We start from the raw sequence: 19888 nt of genomic DNA on the forward strand, positions 1-19888 counted from the left end.
CGCTCTACTCGTCTGGCTGTCCTCTAGCGCTCTACTCGTCTGGCTGTCCTCTAGCGCTCTACTCGTCTGGCTGTCCTCTAGCGCTCTACTCGTCTGGCTGTCCTCTAGCGCTCTACTCGTCTGGCTGTCCTCTAGCGCTCTACTCGTCTGGCTGTCCTCTAGCGCTCTACTCGTCTGGCTGTCCTCTAGCGCTCTACTCGTCTGGCTGTCCTCTAGCGCTCTACTAGCCACAAGGTAGCTGCTTTTAATCATGACACTTGGTTTTGGCCCACATTGTGATAACACTATAAACTCAAAACAAAATGTTGTTTTATTTTTTTTTATTTCGTTTTTGAAGGGCCTTTCAGCTTCACTGTGGAAAGCACTAGCAGGCTGTAAGAGAACAGGCTTATTTGAGCACTTTAATGCATTTGGGATCAATGAGGCAGTCTGGTACCCTGCTCAGGTTATAGTCCATTTAAATACAGTAAGGGGTTGTGAGTGAGCATTATGGAGGGATTTTCTGTTTATTATTTTTGCCTAGTGGAATAGTGGGTACATTAGTGATAACATTTCTCTCTGCCTAGTGGAATAGTGGGTACATTAGTGGTAACGTTTCTCTCTGCCTAGTGGAATAGTGGGTACATTTGTGATAACATTTCTCTCTGCCTAGTGGAATAGTGGGTAGATTAGTGGTAACATTTCTCTCTGCCTAGTGGAGTAGTGGGTACATTAGTGATAACATTTCTCTCTGCCTAGTGGAATAGTGGGTACATTAGTGGTAACATTTCTCTCTGCCTAGTGGAGTAGTGGGTACATTAGTGATAACATTTCTCTCTGCCTAGTGGAATAGTGGGTACATTAGTGGTAACATTTCTCTCTGCCTAGTGGAATAGTGGGTACATTAGTGATAACATTTCTCTCTGCCTAGTGGAATAGTGGGTACATTAGTGGTAACATTTCTCTCTGCCTAGTGGAGTAGTGGGTACATTAGTGATAACATTTCTCTCTGCCTAGTGGAATAGTGGGTACATTAGTGGTAACATTTCTCTCTGCCTAGTGGAGTAGTGGGTACATTAGTGATAACATTTCTCTCTGCCTAGTGGAGTAGTGGGTACATTAGTGATGTCCTTTCTGTCTGACTAGGGGAAAGGAACCCTGGGATTTATTCAAGAATGCACAGAAAAGTCTCCTCATCCGCTGACATTAATCTAAATCAGACACACACACGCACACACCCTCTTCTGTTTCTCTAGTGTTAATCCTAAATCAATCACCATGCGCACACACACCTCTCCTTCTCTAGTGTTAATCCTAAATCACCATGCACGCTCACATCTCTCCTTCTCTAGTGTTAATCCTAAATCACCATGCACGCTCACATCTCTCCTTCTCTAGTGTTAATCCTAAATCACCATGCACGCTCACATCTCTCCTTCTCTAGTGTTAATCCTAAATCACCATGCACGCTCACATCTCTCCTTCTCTAGTGTTAATCCTAAATCACCATGCACGCTCACATCTCTCCTTCTCTAGTGTTAATCCTAAATCACCATGCACGCTCACATCTCTCCTTCTCTAGTGTTAATCCTAAATCAATCACCATGCGCACACACACCTCTCCTTCTCTAGTGTTAATCCTAAATCAATCACCATGCGCACACACACCTCTCCTTCTCTAGTGTTAATCCTAAATCAGACACACACACGCTCACATGCCTCTTCTCCTTCTCTAGTGTTAATCCTAAATCACCATGCGCACGCTCACACCTCTCCTTCTCTAGTGTTAATCCTAAATCAATCACCATGCGCACACACACCTCTCCTTCTCTAGTGTTAATCCTAAATCACCATGCACGCTCACACCTCTCCTTCTCTAGTGTTAATCCTAAATCACCATGCACGCTCACACCTCTCCTTCTCTAGTGTTAATCCTAAATCAATCACCATGCGCACACACACCTCTCCTTCTCTAGTGTTAATCCTAAATCACCATGCACGCTCACACCTCTCCTTCTCTAGTGTTAATCCTAAATCAATCACCATGCGCACGCTCACACCTCTCCTTCTCTAGTGTTAATCCTAAATCAATCACCATGCGCACGCTCACACCTCTCCTTCTCTAGTGTTAATCCTAAATCAATCACCATGCGCACGCTCACACCTCTCCTTCTCTAGTGTTAATCCTAAATCAATCACCATGCGCACGCTCACACCTCTCCTTCTCTAGTGTTAATCCTAAATCACCATGCACGCTCACACCTCTCCTTCTCTAGTGTTAATCCTAAATCAATCACCATGCGCACGCTCACACCTCTCCTTCTCTAGTGTTAATCCTAAATCAATCACCATGCGCACGCTCACACCTCTCCTTCTCTAGTGTTAATCCTAAATCAATCACCATGCGCACACTCACACCTCTCCTTCTCTAGTGTTAATCCTAAATCAATCACCATGCGCACGCTCACACCTCTCCTTCTCTAGTGTTAATCCTAAATCAGTAATCTCCCACACTTTGTTTTTGCCCAACTGGAAAATGGTGATGGTAAGAATGAGCCCTCCATTAAGTTGTCAAAAGGGATACAAACCAAATGTGTTCTTGTTTATCAGCTCGACAGACTGGGAGGAAGCCTGGGTGCTGTTATATAAATGGTCTTTATGTCTGTCCCATCATGTGTTGGTCCTAATACAGAGTGTTTTCTTTGTTCGGATGCCCCTTTTCTCATTCTTCTCATCTTGAAGCAATAGGGAAGGGTTTCCCAAACTCGATCCTGGGGCCCCCCCTGGGTGCATGTTTTGTTTTTGTCCTAGCACTACACAGCTGATTCAAATAATCAAAGATTGATGATACGTTGGTTATTTGAATCAGCTGTGTCGTGCTAGGACAAAAACCGTGGGGGGGCAGGACAGCGTTTGGGAAACCCTGCAAAAGGCTATTGGATGTCACCTTGTCTAAACCCTTTAGACTGATAAAATAGTAACGTTATGTGCTCACCTTCTTAATGTTTCTTCAACTAGGCCAGGGTAAAGTACTATTTGAGAAGGTCCGGTCATACACATTTCCTAGGTGGTAAAGGTCCGGATGGGTATTGTCATTGATCGGCGTAGTAACAAACCCCCACCTCGCAACCCCAAACTGTTTTATAATGTTGCAGTTTTAAAGCAAATTTCCTGCAATTTTGACAGGTCTCAAGTGTGTTCATATGATACCAGGGATTGAGGCCCGACTGTTCCAAAAAAAATCTTATTTGATCCGGACCTGGCTGCATTAGGCTATTCCACCAGTATTGGAATATTGTTAGTTATGGGCTAGTTCCTGACTGCAGTGATATTACTTTGCTTTCAGTTTGTTGCATTTTGTCCATCCTCTGTGTTCACATCTGTGTTGACATGTAGCCTACTATCAATCAATGCCTTACAAATGCACACTGACTACGCTAGGCTATATCACCTCTAGGATAAAGGGAAGGGAAAGAATTTATCATATTCTCACATGCGACTCTTGGTTGCCTAATTATTAGTTTTCTTGGCCATAAAAAATGACAAAGTAATATATTTTTTTGCAAAGAAAAATGAAGTCATCCTCTTCCCCAAATTCCATGCTGCAATCCTCCTGTTATTCCTGCAGCCAAGGCATTCCAGCCACTGTGAGGAGGAAGAGGTCAGCGGAGCGGAAAAAGTGAGGCGCGCTCCCTCCTTCCTGGTGGCTGGAGAGAGCGAGAGCGAGACCTGTGCTTTTTCCTCCACCAACCGCTGGTCTGCTCTCTCAGCATTACCATCTATTTTAACCCCTCCTACCTCCTGGCCTAACCAAAACTGTAGTCTGGGGGCCCTAACCAAAACTGTAGTCTGGGGGCCCTAACCAAAACTGTAGTCTGGGGGCCCTAACCAAAACTGGAGGATGGTGGCCTTAACCAAAGCTGTAGGCTGGGGACTAGTGCTGAGCAATTAGTGCTTTTCGAGGACGGTTCGGTTTCGGTTAGGTTATAACGGGTGGGTCAAATCCTGGATGCTGATTTGGTTAAAAGTGCATGCCAGACTGTTTATATTCCACAAGTTATCACCAGCTAAATCTATGATGGTCAGTCAATCCGGAAAATGTTAAGAACTTTCAAAGTGCAGTCGCTAAAACCATCAAGCACTATACGGAAACTGGCTCTCATGACAGGGTCCCTGTGCAAAGCTCTTATAGAGTCAAAAGGTGGCTACTTTGAAGAATCTCGTGTGCGTGTGTGTGTGTGTGTGTGTGTGTGTGTGTGTGTGTGTGTGTGTGTGTGTGTGTGTACACACACACACACAGTGGCAAGAAAAAGTATATGATCCCTTTCGAATTGCCTGGATGTCTGCATAAATTTGTCTGATCTTCATCTAAGTCACAATAATAGACAGACAGTGTGCTTAAACTAATAACACACAAATTATTGTATTTTTCTTGTCTATATTGAATACATCATCTAAACATTCACAGTGTAGGTTGGAAAAAGAATGTGAACCCCGAGGCTAATGACTTCTCCAAAAGCTAATTGGAGTCAGGAGTCAGCTAACCGGGAGTACAATCATTGAGACGATATTGTAGATGTTGGTTAGAGCTGCCTCGCCCTTAAACACTCACAAAATTTGACTTTGCTATTCACAAGAAGCATTGCCTGATGTGAACCATGCCTCGAACAAAAGAGTTCTCAGAAGACCCAAGATTAAGAATTGTTGACTTGCATAAAGCTGGAAAGGATTACAAAAGTATCTCTAAAAGCCTTGACGTTCATCAGTCCACAGTAAGACAAATTGTCTGTAAATGGAGAAAGTTCAGCACTGTTGCTACTCTCCCTAGGAGTGGCCGTCCTGCAAAGATGACTGCAAGAGCACAGCGCAGAATGCTCAATGAGGTTAAGAAGAATCCTAGAGTTTCAGCTAAAGACTTACATAAATCTCTGGAACATGCTAACATCTCTGTTGACGAGTCTACGATACGTAAAACACTAAACAAGAATGGTGTTCATGGGAGGACACCACAGAAGAAGCCACTGCTGTCCAAAAAAAACATTGCTGCATGTCTGAAGTTTGCAAAAGAGCACCTGGATCTTCCACAGCGCTACTGGCAAAATATTCTGTGGACAGACGAAACTACAGCTGAGTTGTTTGGAACACACAACACTATCTGTAGAGAACAAAAGGCACACCAACATCAAAACCTCACTCCAACTGTAAAGTATGGTGGAGGGAGCATCATGTTTTGGGGCTGCTTTGCTGCCTCAGGGCCTGGACAGCTTGCCATCATCGACGGGAAAATGAATTCCCAAGTGTATCAAGACATTTTGCAGGAGAATGTAAGGCTATCTGTCTGCCAATTTGAAGCTCAACAGAAGTTGGGTGATTCAACAGAACAACAACCCAAAACACAAAAGTAAATCAACAACAGAATGGCTTCAACAGAAGAAAATACGCCTTCTGGAGTGGCCCAGTCAGTGTCCTGACTTCAACCCGATTGAGATGCTGTGGCATGACCTCGAGAGAGCAGTTCACACCAGACATCCCAAGAATATTGCTGAACTGTAAGAACATTAAAACGTATATTTGTTTGTGTGTTATTAGTTTGAGCAGACTGTTTGTCTATTGTTGTGACCTAGATGAAGTGTGTGTGTGTGTACACACTACTGGTCAAAAGTTTTAGAACACCCTCTCATTCAAGGGTTTTTCTTTATTTTTACTATTTTTTACATTGTAGAATAATAATTTAGACAAACTATGAAATAACACATATGGAATCATGTAGTAACCAAAAAAAGTGTTAAACTAATCAAAATATATTTGAGATTCTTCAAATAGCCACCGTTTGCCTTGATGACAGCTTTGCACACTCTTGGCATTCTCTCAACCAGCTTATTGAGGTAGTCACCTGCAATGCATTTCAATTAACAAGTGTACGTTGTTAAAAATGAATTTGTGGAAAATATGAAGTGGTACTCAGTAATGTGATGTTTGCCCCAAACATAACACCTTGTATTCAGGACATAACTCATTTTATTCTGTACCTTCCTTCCTTTTCATTCTGTCATTTAGGTTAGTATTGCTGTTGCTCCATCCTCAGTTTTCTCCTATCACAGCCATTAAACTCAGACAGTTTTAAAGTCACCATTCGGCAACTAAGTTAGGAAGGCCTGTATCTTTGTAGTGACTCTGTATTGTTACACCATCCAAAGTATAATTAACTTCACCATGCTCAAAGTGATATTCAATGTCTGTTTTTTCTTTTACTCAAATGCCAATAGGTGCCCTTTGCGATGCATTGGAAAACCTTCCTGGTCTTTGTGGTTGAATCTGTGTTTGAAGTTCACTGCTTGACTGAGGGGACCGTACATATAATTGTATGTGTGGGGTAAAGAGCAGAGGTAGTCATAAAAAAAGTCCATGCAACTTATTATGTGACTTGTTAAGCACATTTTTACTCCTGAACGTTAGGCTTGCCATAGCAAAGGAGTTGAGTACTTACTGACTCAAGACATTTCAGCTTCTCATTTTTTATTTATACCTCTATGCTCTCGTTGGCTGGCCCTCACTACATATTCGTTGCCAAACCCACTGGCTCCAGGTCATCTAAGTTTTTGCTAGGTAAAGCCCTGCCTTATCTCAGCTCACTGGTCACCATAGCAACACCCACCCGTAGCATGTGCTCCAGCAGGTATATTTCATTGGTCATCCCCAAAGCCAACACTCCTTTTGGCCGCCTTTCCTTCTAGTTCTCTGCTGCCAATGACTGGAACGAATTGCAAAAATCACTGAAGCTGGAGTCTTATATCTCCCTCACTAACTTTAAGCATCAGCTGTCAGAGCATCTTACCGATCATTGTACCTGTACACAGCCCATCTGTAAATAGCACACCCAACTATCTCATCCCCATATTATTACTCTCCCTCTTGCTCTTTTGCACCCCAGTATCTCTACTTGCACATCATCATCTGCACATCTATCACTCTGGTATTAATGCTAAATTGTAATTATTTCGCCTCTATGGCCTATTTATTACCTACCTCCCTTAATCTTCTACATTTGCACACACTGTACGTAGATGTTTCTATTGTGTTATTGACTGTACTTTTGTTTATGTGTAACTCTGTTGTTTTTGTCGCACTGCTTTGCTTTATCTTGGCCAGGCCGCAGTTGTAAATGAGAACAAGTTCTCAACTGGTCTACCTGGTGAAATAAAAACATCTCTGTCCGAGCCGGAAAGAACAGGCGCGATGGAGTATGGTCATTGTAGTTAATTACTCATTTTATTCACCTCCCTCCCTCCCTCCCTCCGTGTTATTGATCATTTTAGTTGAGAGTTCTGAAGTTTTGGGACCTGGTAGAGTTGGTTGGCTTGTTTATGGCAGGTTGAACGCCACCTCATGCCAGCTACGCGCCCTGGCGGACGAGCATCCTGGTTGGCATAATCAGAGGTGTGGATGAAGGCACGCCTAGAATGCTTTTCTAATTGGACCTGCTCTCCCATTGGCATGTGTTTGCCATACTTTTCTTCCACTCCTGAGGCCGGTTCCAAACCAAATGCCATACAACACAGATGCATGGCAGTTCTGCATTCTTCAAACGTATTGCTCTCATTGAAAACAATTGGCTTAGCAGATTTATTTGGTGCATAATTTTGTCTGCTTTTCAAGCACTCTAAATACTTACTGGGAGCTGTACCAAGTACCATAGAATTCATGATTCAGTTATGATCGCCTCTTTGGTCCTATCTAATTTCATGGTGTCATCACCCGTCCTCATGTTGTCTCTCCCCATAGGCCTGTGAGAAGTGATTTCTTTACACTTTAAGAGAAAGAGGTGGCTAAGCATTCTCAATTCTCACATGATAGATGACTTGATAATAGTGATGACAGGACTGTACAGTGATCAAGCTGGTTGACATATCACAGTGTAGTGTTACTCAATGGCCAGCCAGTTAGACCCCCAGTGTTGAGGAGGGAGGGGGTCACACACACACCCACACACACACACTGGGAGTGAAGGGGGTCAGAGGGGGGTTTTTAAGAGTGGGTCCTGCTGAAAAGGAGAGGTGTCACGTTGCACTCCGCCCGCTGTAAGATCTGTGAGAACACAGTGGTGTCTGTTTGATGTTGCCGTCTCGTTAAGACACTGGGTTGGCTGTGCTGGCTGGGACACACTAGCTGAAACATTGTAAAGAAAGAACCTACCTGAGAGGGGCAACGTTTTAATAAATATTAGACCACCACCACCTCAGTCTGTACTGGATAACACCCTCAGCCGAACCTGTTGATCTGGGATGAATACGTTTGAACATGGTAACTTGGACAGGAGGGGGACCTGATCCTATATCAGCACTCCTACTGTGAGAGGCTTTATAAATACAGGCCCTGGTCCTCCCCTTCCTCCTATCTCCTCCCTTCTCTCCCTTCCCACTCTGTCCCTCCACCAAAGCACCATTTTGTGCATTGAGGTCCATTCACAGCAGGCCTCTCTATCCAATCTAATGACATTTTCCATGGAAGTCTCCTCACCCTGACAGAACCCAGCCTGGCTGACTGACACTTAATAAAGCTCTGTGTTTAGCTGGCCGATTGAAAGCAGGTGGTGCACCGCAGTCTCTACTCTCTCTGTACGGAGTCAAGTCTTGTGTTTCCCTATCTGTGCTGTCCCGGTCGAGACACACACACACACACACACACACTCACACTCACACTCACACTGTCCAGTTATGAGTGTGTTGGACTAGACAGTCGCAGCCCTCTCGGGCCCAGAGCATTGACCAGTCCAGCAGTCACTCCCTGCAGTCACAGCCTGACACTCAGACCTGACATCCCAGCTTAACAGCAGTCAGCCAGGCGACAACAAGCAGCCTTGTGTAAGTGCTGAAAAAACTTTGGGTAAAGCCAGCTAATACACTCCGGGTCAATATAAGAATAGTGCTACTGTACATTCTCCTTCCCATTCAGGAGGAATGGACAGAGTGGTCTTGGCATCATGACTGTGTGATGGTAGAGTATGAGTTAGCAGTCTTTGTTCTTCTGTTTTTGGCCGTGCAGCATTTCCGGTGAAAGTAAATGTCAGGGCATTCATACTTCTTGTGCTTCGCGAGCAGCACAGAGCTCTTGAGCAGAGCTGTTGTCAAGGAAGTGACTTTGTGTTTATACTGGACCTCCCACCCCATCCTACCGTCAACCAATCATGTCAATGCGGAGCTATGCAGAGCCCTCCGCGTTGTTACAAAATTTCAGAGGCGCACGGCGATGTGGTACGGAGGTCAATACGGCCTCCACAAGCCTCCAGAGGCTCAGCAATTGCGACACACCCTCCATTCGGAGCCTCTGACCACATTTTCGGATCAACCATAAATTGGCTTTAACTCCCGCTGGCTCTTGTCAACTCTGGGATTCAACGCTATTGTTCTTAGTCTATTTGAAATATATTATTTTGGGCTGAATCCTATTGGGTTGTCATATGGGCCTGCTAGTTTCTGTTATACAGTTCTTGTGTGTATTGGAGTCATCCTTACCGTAGTAAAACAATAAACGGTTGCGTTTGAAAGTTCAGATTAAGAAAACAGGAGTCAACATTCTGGCGACACATCGGAACAATAATCCATAAATCACTATTCTAACCCATCTCGTTGAATCTCATTTGCTTCGCTCGCTTCCTCCCTCGGTGCATTGGAAGGAGGTGAGAGCCCACTCTCTGGTGAAACTCGATCCTGCGGACCGAAACTATCGCTTGCCCAGAAGTCGTCTGTGTGATTCTGGAGCTCGTGAAATGGAACATTTGTCTGTCGTTGGCCCTGTTCCGCTCTCTCTCCTCCAGTTCTCCAGGCCCCAGTGAAGCAGAAAGGCAGTGGTGTGAGAGGCAGGCCAGGGGGGCTGGGGCTGGCCATCGGGCCAGGTGGGTGTCATCACCCAGGCTGAGCAACACAAGGCCGCCCTGGTGGGGTGCTGGCTGGTCCTTCTCTTCTGAGTGGTTCTCCTCTGTTTAGTAGTTTACTGTAGCTTGTTGTGAAGGGCCCGGGCCTAGTACAGTGTAGCTTGTTGTGAAGGGCCCGGGCCTAGTATAGTGTAGCTTGTTGTGAAAGGCCCGGGCCTAGTACAGTGTAGCTTGTTGTGAAGGGCCCGGGCCTAGTACAGTGTAGCTTGTTGTGAAGGGCCCGGGCCTAGTACAGTGTAGCTTGTTGTGAAGGGCCCGGGCCTAGTACAGTGTAGCTTGTTGTGAAGGGCCCGGGCCTAGTACAGTGTAGCTTGTTGTGAAGGGCCCGGGCCTAGTACAGTGTAGCTTGTTGTGAAGGGCCTGGGCCATGTACAGTGTAGCTTGTTGTGAGTGTACTGCAAGTCCAAGTTCAGATGCTTTGTCTTGCCATAGAATAGGCTGAATGAATGTGCAGACCAGGCTACATCAATGTGAGAGATGCAGTTAGCTGCATACGTCTTTAGGTGTGGTTATTGGACCTGCAGATCTAAAGGTATGGTTGGGGATAGTAGGTTAGGTTAAAGGTTACGTGAAGGGCTAAGGTTAGGTGTAGGGTTAGCAAACCACCGTACGGAACCATTGGCAATCTGCCGGCTAGATCGCTGCCTACATGTTTTGTTCTTGCAGTAGCATGTAGTTGTCTCCATGGGCTGATAGCTCACGAGAGATTTGGTCAACCAACAGACACGACCTCCTCCACCTCACTCAGAGGTAGTTCTATAGAGCAGGGCCAATGCCCATTCAGGGTGTGTGTAATGAGTGGGGGCTTTGAGGATGGGCACTGTGTGTGTGGGAGGGGTCTACCCAGCTGGCTGTGACTGTGAGAATAAGCGTGACACGGCTGCCCACTCCCTTCTAATTGGATATGGTAGGGGTGTTTTTATTGAAATCACTCACAGGTGCAGGCCCCACTTTAAAGTGGCTCACTACTTCTGAGAGCTTTCAGCTGTCGTGTGTGTGTGTACGCACCCACCCGTGTGAGTCGGCGTGTGAATAAGTGTGTGTGTATGCACCCACCTACCCACCCACCCGTGTGTGTGTGTTATTTCTCAGACAAAGACATTTTATTTTTTCAGACTGTACCCATTTTGGTTTAATAAGTCCTATCATCTAAGAACAGGTTTGTAGTCCTACCGCCAGTTTGTGAACGAGAACGGGATGTAGAATGAGCCGAGGTATTTTTTACCAGGCCAGGCCTGCACCTGTACCCCCCCCCCCCATCCAGGCCTCATCCAGCCAAAGGTATACATAAATGGAGGAAAATGGGACAAGTATGATGAGGGTGAGAGTGTTTCCAGGCCAGAAAAACTGTACTCTATAATCCGCTATTTATTCCACTCGCCCAGAGGTTTTGTTTTAAGTGATATGAAGGACTTGAACATCCCTGAGCAAGCAATCTAATGGGAAGATAAACACCTTGTCCTCAGGTGTTGTTAAACAAGGTTATTGAACATGTCTTCCTCCCTCCTTTCTGTCCTAGGACATTCGTAACACGGTGGGCAACGTTCCCATGGAGTGGTACCAGGACTACCCTCACATTGGCTATAACCTGGACGGGAAGAAGATCTTTAAGCCCATCAGGAACAAAGACGAGCTGGATGAGTTCCTGGACAAGATGGAGAACCCAGACTACTGGTGAGATGACAAGGAGCAGATTACCTCTCTCTCTCGAACACCCTCTCTCTAACGTACGCTCGCTCTTCTTTCTCAGTCTTCTCCCAGAACAAAAAGCACAATCTGTGAACCTGTGTTCACATCTGGCCTCTCTCTCTCTCTCCCTCCATCTCCCCCTCCACCAGGCGTACGGTTCATGACAAGACGACGGCCTCAGACATTCGTCTGACAGACGAGCAGGTGGACCTGGTACACCGCCTTCAGAAGGGTCAATTTGGCGACGTCAACTTCAACGAGTACGAGGTAAAGACCTTATGACTGCCCTCTCACTGCCTGTATCAGGGTCCTATTCATTAGGGCCAAACGTAGCAAAACGTTTTGCAACAGAATAGTAAAACAAGTGTTTCTTATTGGACCAATTCTGCTATTCCCTCTCTGTTTCAGTCTATATTTTTTTTTTTTTTTTGGTGCCTAGTGAATACGACCCAGTTTTGACTGTGTTGACGGCTGGCAGCTCTGTTTTGTTAAATGACTGAGCAGATAATGGCTAAAGCATAGCAGCCATTAGAGCAAACTAAACCTCAGTTCATTAGTCCATCCACTTATGTTCCCCACATAACCCAAACCTCGTCTGCACTCAACTCGTCACTTAGAACAAGTCAGCCGAAAGCAGACCTGGGTTCTAATACAATCGGAAATCATTTCACATTATTTAGTTGTGATTTGATTGAGTTGCGTGTTTCAGTGGAACCAATAGAAGTGTCCCACAATTGCAAACCCCGCCCAACTAGCACTGCAGGCAGACTGGAGCAAAAGCTCAAAGTATTTGCAAGATTTCATATAGTAGTTGAACCCACGTCTGGAGAGGAGCGAGTTCTCCTGTGCTGCAGTTAACAGGGTTTGCGGGAGAGGTTTTAAATGAATAGTGTTGAATTGAGAAGTCACTGCTGTAGTGTCTAGAATCTAGATGGTGTCATGGCTATCATGGAATCTCGTTAATGCCGGAGTTATTACAGAAACATATAAACCCATTAGTCAGGGGCAAAAACAAGTGTTTTTAAACTTTTAACACCAGGACTGTAAAATAAGAAAATACCAGGCTAACTCTGTAATGTCATCATCAGCTACCTGTCTTGGACTTTGGTGGTCCAATGATTCCAGTCCACAGTAATTGGGCTGTCTATTAAACTATGGCTTCCCAGACGTTTGTTTCACAAGGATCTGTCTTCAACCCTAGCAGACTTTGTTTACTTCAGACTTCAGGATGTGTCCCAATTGTATTTAGCTCATTCGGATATATATTTTGTATTATTGTGTGTCTTGTTTTGTATTGTTAGATATTACTGCACTGTTGGCGCTAAATAACATAAGTGTTTCGCTGCACCTGCGATAACATCTGCAAACTGTGTACGCGACCAATAAACTATCTCTTTTCCTCTCTCATAAACACTGTGTTTATCTTTTAGCCGTCAGTGGACTTCTTCACTAACGAGGTCATGATCCATCCGGTGACTAACAGGCCCCAGGACAAACGCAGCTTCATCCCCTCGCTCATTGAGAAGGAGAAGGTAGGTCTCGTTCTTTCTTACACACTATCTCTGTCTACCTCTCTCTGTCTACCTCTTTCAAACTCTCTTTCTTACTCTCTCTGTCTACCTCTCTCTCAAACTCTTTCTCTCAAACTCTATTTTTCTCTCGTTCTCTCTCTCCCCATTCTAAATACCTCTCTGTTCCTCTCTGTTCACTCAACAGCTTTATGTTTAATATATATTTACAATAAATATATAGCAGGCATTACCACCAGTTTGAATCCTAACTGCTCACATGTGTGGCGTTAGAATGTAATGATCCCCGCATAGTTTTTCAAGTGGAAGCGGAGGTGAAATTGTGTTATAATGGGGGTTCTGAAATTGGAGGCTTAGAGACGTTAGAGACCCCCCAAACCCTCAACAATAAAAAGATAGAAACCGTAGCTTTATTAGCCCAGCAATACTTTCTATTAATGTTGGTTTGGTTTTATTCCACTCATTAATCAAGTTAGTCTTTTATATTTTACGAAGCAGAGCATATTTTCCCCCATTTTAATACTGTTTGATTGAATTTTTGTACGTTCGTTTTAGACATGTGTTTACGCAAACACACACACACACACACACAACACACACACACACACACACACACACACACACACACACACACACACACACACACACACACACACACACACACACACACACAAGTTTCACCACTACTGTTGGCCTGTGTCTCTCTCCCAGGTGTCGAAGCTGGTCCATGCCATAAAGATGGGCTGGATCAAGCCCCGTAAGCCCAAAGAGACCACCCCTCAGTACTACGACCTGTGGGCCAAGGAGGACCCCAACGCCATCCTGGGGCGCCACAAGATGCACGTCCCCGCCCCCAAGATGAGGTTGCCCGGACACGAGGAGTCCTACAACCCTCCGCCTGAGTACCTTCTCACAGAGGAAGAGGTAAATGCTTAATTCATCCCAAAATTCTTCATGTGAGTAACATGATGTTCATAGTCTTTGTAAAAGTATAAGTCGTGATCAATAAAACGTCACAATACAGTGCAGAGCGTTCGATTTGACAAATATCTGCCGTTTTCAAGGGATTGGTAAATAGATGTCAGAACTATTTGATTTAAATATCACTTATTGAAAATCAGTCAGAACTACACATTTCAGATTATTCCACATTTAGCTCTGTCAGAGTTATACAGCAAGTAACTGCATGCTTTTCATGATCAGTAAACATCAATTGATCATGTATTTTCAGATACGTGAGGGTAGCCTATCCATTTGGAATTAGCTTGCTAGCAACATGTAGCTAGATGGTGTCATGTAGCTTGCTTCATCAGAGATTAGGCTTTTTGAAAGTGTTTGACATCGGCAAGTCCTCGTCCTGGTAAAGTTGTCAGTCAGACATTAGGTGTACTTATCACTATGTTTAGCCAACTGTACAAAGTTTCTACCGGTAGCTTGTAAAGTAAACATTATCAGCTAACAGTACATCAGCAAATGTACCCTTCTGCTGCTTGACAGGCAAAGCCCACAAAGCATGGCAAATTAACCTAAACCACTCAGGTATAGTTCACTTTTATTAGATATCACTCAAATATCCAATATTGACGTATCTGAAATGACATGATCAATTGATTTTAACTGATCATGAAAAGCATGCAGTTACTTGCTGTATAACTGATATACACTACCTTTCAAACGTTTGGGGTCACTTAGAAATGTCCTTGTTTTTTAAAGAAAATCTAATTATTTTGTCCATTAAAATAATTAGTGTCTAGTTTGAGAAACAGACGCCTCACAAGTCCTCAACTGGCAACTTCATTCAATAGTACCCACAAAACACCAGTCTCAGCGTCAACAGTGAAGAGGCGACTCCGGGATGCTGGCCTTCTAGGCAGAGTTGCAAAGAAAAAGCCATATCTCAGACTGGCCAATAAAAATAAAAGATTAAGATGGGCAAAAGAACAGACACTGGACAGAGGAACTCTGCCTAGAAGGCCAGCATCCCGGAGTCGCCTCTTCACTGTTGGCGTTGAGACTGATGTTTTGCGCGTACTGTTTAATGAAGCTGCCAGTTGAGGACTTGTGAAGCGTCTGTTTCTCAAACTAGACATTCTAATGTACTTGTCCTCTTGCTCAGTTGTGCAACGGGGCCTCCTGCTCCTCTTTCTATTCTGGTTAGAGCCAGTTTGCGCTGTTCTGTGAAGGGAGTAGTACACAGCGTTGTACGAGATCTTCAGTTTCTTTGGAAATTTCTCGCATGGAATAGCCTTCATTTCTCAGAACAAGCATAGACTGATGAGTTTCAGAAGAAAGTTATTTGTTTCTGGCCATTTTGAGCCTGTAATCGAACACACAGTTGCTGATGCTCCAGATACTAAACTAGTCTAAAGGCCAGTTTTATTGCTTCTTTAATCAGGACAACAGTTTTCAGCTGTACTAACATAATTGCAAAAGGGTTTTCTAATGATCAATTACACTTTTAAAATGGTAAACTTGGATTAGCCATCCAGGACCTCTACACCAGGCGGTGTCAGAGGAAGGCCCTAAAAATTGTCAAAGACCCCAGCCACCCCAGTCATAGACTGTTCTCTCTACTACTGCATGGCAAGCGGTACCGGAGTGCCAAGTCTAGGACAAAAAGGCTTCTCAACAGTTTTTACCCCCAAGCCATAAGACTCCTGAACATGTAATCAAATGGCTACCTGGACTATTTATATTGTGTGCCCCCCCCCAACCCCTCTTTTACGCTGCTGCTACTCTCTGTTTATCATATATGCATAGTCACTTTAACTATACATTCATGTACATGCTACCTCAATTGGGCCGACCAACCAGTGCTCCAGCACATTGGCTAACCGGGCTATCTGCATTGTGTCCCACCACCCGCCAACCCCTCTTTTTACGCTACTGCTACTCTCTGTTCATCATATATGCATAGTCACTTTAACCATACCCACATGTACATACTACCTCAATCAGCCTGACTAACCGGTGTCTGTATGTAGCCTCACTACTTGTATAGCCTCACTACTGTATATAGCCTGTCTTTTTACTGTTTTATTTCTTTACTTACCTATTGTTCACCTAATACCTTTTTTGCACTATTGGTTAGAGCCTGTAAGTAAGCATTTCACTGTAAGGTCTACACCTGTTGTATTCGGCGCACTTGACAAATAAACTTTGATTTGAAACGTGCCATTGAAACACAGGAGTGATGGTTGCTGATAATGGGCCTCTGTAGATATTCCATTAAAAATCAGCAGTTTCCAGCTACTATAGTCATTTACAACATTAACAAAGTCTACACTGTATTTCTGATCAATTTGATGTTATTTTAATGGACAGAATTAGCTTTTCTTTCAAAAACAAGGACATTTCTAAGTGACCCCAAACGTTTGAACAGTAGTGTATATCATACTGCATACATAAGTCCCACTCTTGAAATACCATAACTTTGTCTATAGTAAATTGGCTTGTACCAAATACTGTAGGTATAGTACCTCAACTCTGTAGCATAGATCAACTTTAACATTTTGTTAATCCCTCATTAGCTACAGTAGGAAGACCAATCATTCATAACTAATCAGCCAGTCATTTGTATACAGACCAGTCATCAGTATACAGACCAATCATTAACCAGTATACAGACCAGTCATCAGTATACAGTTAGACTAACCATTTGGTTCTTCCTCCTCCTGTCAGAGACTGGTGTGGGAGCAGCAGGATGCAGAAGACAGGAAGCTCCCGTTCCTTCCCCAGAAACACTCCTGTCTGAGGGCCGTGCCCGCCTTCTCCCGTTTCATCCACGAGCGCTTCGAACGCTGCCTTGACCTTTACCTGTGCCCCCGCCAGCGCAAGATGAGGGTGAGACTACAGACCCCGCTTAAATGTCTAGCTAAATAGTTCATAGTTAACCAGTTGCCAGAATCATTTTTATAATAGAGGGACTTTGTTGGTGTGCATTCTGAAATATTTGTTTTGAAGATACTCATAAGTGAAGCTATGTGGCTCATTTAGAAGGACCCCTATATTGTCAGATCAATTAGGTGATTCTCCACTCGTGACTCAACTCTATATCTCAATTGGTCTCCACAGGTGAATGTGAATCCAGAAGATCTGATCCCCAAGCTGCCCAAACCCAAGGACCTGCAGCCCTTCCCCACCACTATGTCTCTGGTAGGTCAACCACTGAATCTGAATTTCTGTGTGTGATTATTGGATTGGAAATGTACCTCATGGGCTGATGGGCCTGAAAATGTATGTTAAGTGGGCACCAATCATGACCTTAATGACGTGTCCTCTCAACAGGTGTACCGTGGCCACACCAGTCTGGTGCGCTGCGTCAGTGCATCTCCCACCGGCCAGTGGCTGGTCTCAGGTATGTCACAACTCACTATTCATCAATGTGATGTAGTAACGTCTCTGACTCTGCTTGGCTGGCTCTTCAGTTCGCAATTTTCTCAGCCAGGAGCGAACTGTCCCTGGCACTCCTTTTCTTCATTTTGCCTGTTTGAGTCCGTAGCGAACTGTCTTGCTCTTTGAGTCAGTAGCTAACTGACTGCTTACATCATCCCCCAAAACTTGAGCCATGATGTCATTGTTCTCCAGGCAGTGCTGAGATGTGTAGCGTAAGATAGGTGACCCATACTGGGGCTGTCTGGCGCATCAGAGAGGGGGAGAGAGGCTGGAAAGAATCCATGGTTTACAGACCAGGAGATGAGCACAGATGCATTTAGGCTCTGCAGCTAGGCGGCCATACTTACTGGAACACGTCTAGGATGATAAATCAATCACAGATCTCCTAGTGTGTCTCCTTTCCCTTCATCCATCCAAGACGCAAATTGTCTTAGTGTCTTTTATAGCTTCTGGCTGCCTGTCTTTTCTCCACAGCCACAGTCAGGCAGAGAACTATAGGCTACGACTTTACTTAGGTTGTTAATGTTGGTGCTATGTAGAAAATCATCCCTAGTGGTTTGGATTTCTGTGACGAAGGGTAGCAGGCAAAACAGAAGCAATGTAATTATGCACATCGCATTGACTAAAGATTCTTAGCAGGAAAATGATGTGTACCATTGAAAGCGGTAACTTGATATACATAGAAGTGAATTTGAATAAGATGGAGGTGAGGTTAAGGAAGGAGCGTCTGTGGATTGCTCACTCAGTGTTGTATAGTTTCCATCAGTTTAATATGGTCTGGACCTGGGGCACGCTGTCAGATATGAAGTAAAGGCCTTGCTCATATAAAACTAAGGTGGCTGTGTCTTTCCACAGGCATGCGGTATTACTGTATGTCTGGGAAAGTCTTTATTTCGCACAGGCCTATCGTAGTCTGAATAGGTTGGATTATTGCTAGTATTCTAGACACTGTACAGTATGAAAAGAGCACGGTGGATTTGTCATTTGTGCGGAAAGAAATGAATAATGTAAAATGGTCACGTCAATTTTTATAACTTTTAATAACAATGTAACTTTTTTAAATAGTGTTTGTTCCCTGGCCTTACTCTACGACGACAGGGAATCCTGTTCCCCAAGCCATGAGATACTGTCCTGTTATTCATACTGTATGATATGTAGTTTCGTTTAAACACTGAAAGGCGGGTCAATAGCCTACAGATAGAACTCTAAAATGATGGCAGTTACACCTGATTTGATTCATTTTCCGTTCACAGCTGTAATAGGCCCTTGGGGAGGGAGGGAGGTGACGTGGGCTAGTCAGAGAAAGATAGTGAGTGAGCGAGGCTGCAAGGCAGCAATTTAGTGTCAATATCTGTTAAGTCGTCCATAACAAAGGATTTCATAAAGGCCCATATGCAAAACCACTACAGTCAGCGCCACTCTTTTGTCTTGCTGTAAAATATATTAAACCAGTCGTAAAGCCCTCTTTCCCACAGTAAAAATGGCAGTTGACAACCTCCTAGGAATTGCAGCTGCCGCCTACCACCCTCACCCCCCCACCACTTTGCTTTCCTATTGTGTTAGGGTTCACAGATAATTCATTCCATATCAGTGTGTGGTGACTTTTAATAATGACTTTGACCCGCCGTGTCTGTAGATGGAGGACTGTCTGTCTGGGCACGTCCAAACCTGTAAAACATGATGAGGACCGACCCGACTCAGAGCATTCTCTCAGCACTGGAATTAGTTTTATAGCCTTGATAATGCTGCTTATTTTTCATTTTGTAGCATAGCGACAGTTATAGACTACATCCCAAATGGCACCCATAGGGCTCTGGTCGAAAGTAGTGCACTACGTAGGGAATAGGGTGCCATTTGGGACACAAGTAGTACATTGTACTGAGCATCCTGGGTTGCACTGGGACTTGACTCTGTACGGTATATTCACACTCCCAGTAGTAAACAAACTGGGGTTCTGGTGTTCCCGGCTCCACATTCCCTACTAATGATGTGGCCACAATAGGTTGCGTGGTGCCGTGGCAGCTCCTCCAGCTCTAGACTCCCTGACAGGCAGCGTTCCCTCTGAAATCTGACTAGGGCTGAACCCTCAACCTTCAACCCTTCCCTGGTGGGGAGGACTGGGAAGGTTGGAATTCCTCCCTCCACACACCGGCCAGGATTGGAATGTCACCAGCTTTTTCTGGAAGTACAGAACAGGGATGTTTCTTAGAGATGTAGCCCACTGGGTCAGACCTGGGACATCACAGACACGCTAAGCTTAGGTGAACTCCACTAGCTGGTCTCTGGTTTTGCTCTCTCTCTCTCTCTCTCTCTCTCTCTCGGCTCTCCTCGATCGCCTCGCTCCTCGCTCTCCTCTCCTCTTCGC

General features: G+C 44.5%; 1 protein-coding gene across 1 annotated transcript in view; it reads left to right on the forward strand.

Moving 5' to 3' along the window:
- bop1 (BOP1 ribosomal biogenesis factor) overlaps window positions 1-19888 on the forward strand; it is a 105592-nt gene that overhangs the window by 72415 nt on the left and 13289 nt on the right. Inside the window, exons 4-10 of the mRNA XM_029734661.1 lie at window positions 11430-11584; window positions 11749-11866; window positions 13030-13131; window positions 13840-14052; window positions 16810-16971; window positions 17203-17283; window positions 17416-17625. Of these exons, the coding sequence (XP_029590521.1) occupies window positions 11430-11584; window positions 11749-11866; window positions 13030-13131; window positions 13840-14052; window positions 16810-16971; window positions 17203-17283; window positions 17416-17625 (1041 nt within the window). The remainder of the gene's footprint in view (window positions 1-11429; window positions 11585-11748; window positions 11867-13029; window positions 13132-13839; window positions 14053-16809; window positions 16972-17202; window positions 17284-17415; window positions 17626-19888) is intronic.

This window comes from Salmo trutta, chromosome 36 (assembly GCF_901001165.1).
Source record: "Salmo trutta chromosome 36, fSalTru1.1, whole genome shotgun sequence".
Classification (NCBI taxonomy): domain Eukaryota; kingdom Metazoa; phylum Chordata; class Actinopteri; order Salmoniformes; family Salmonidae; genus Salmo; species Salmo trutta.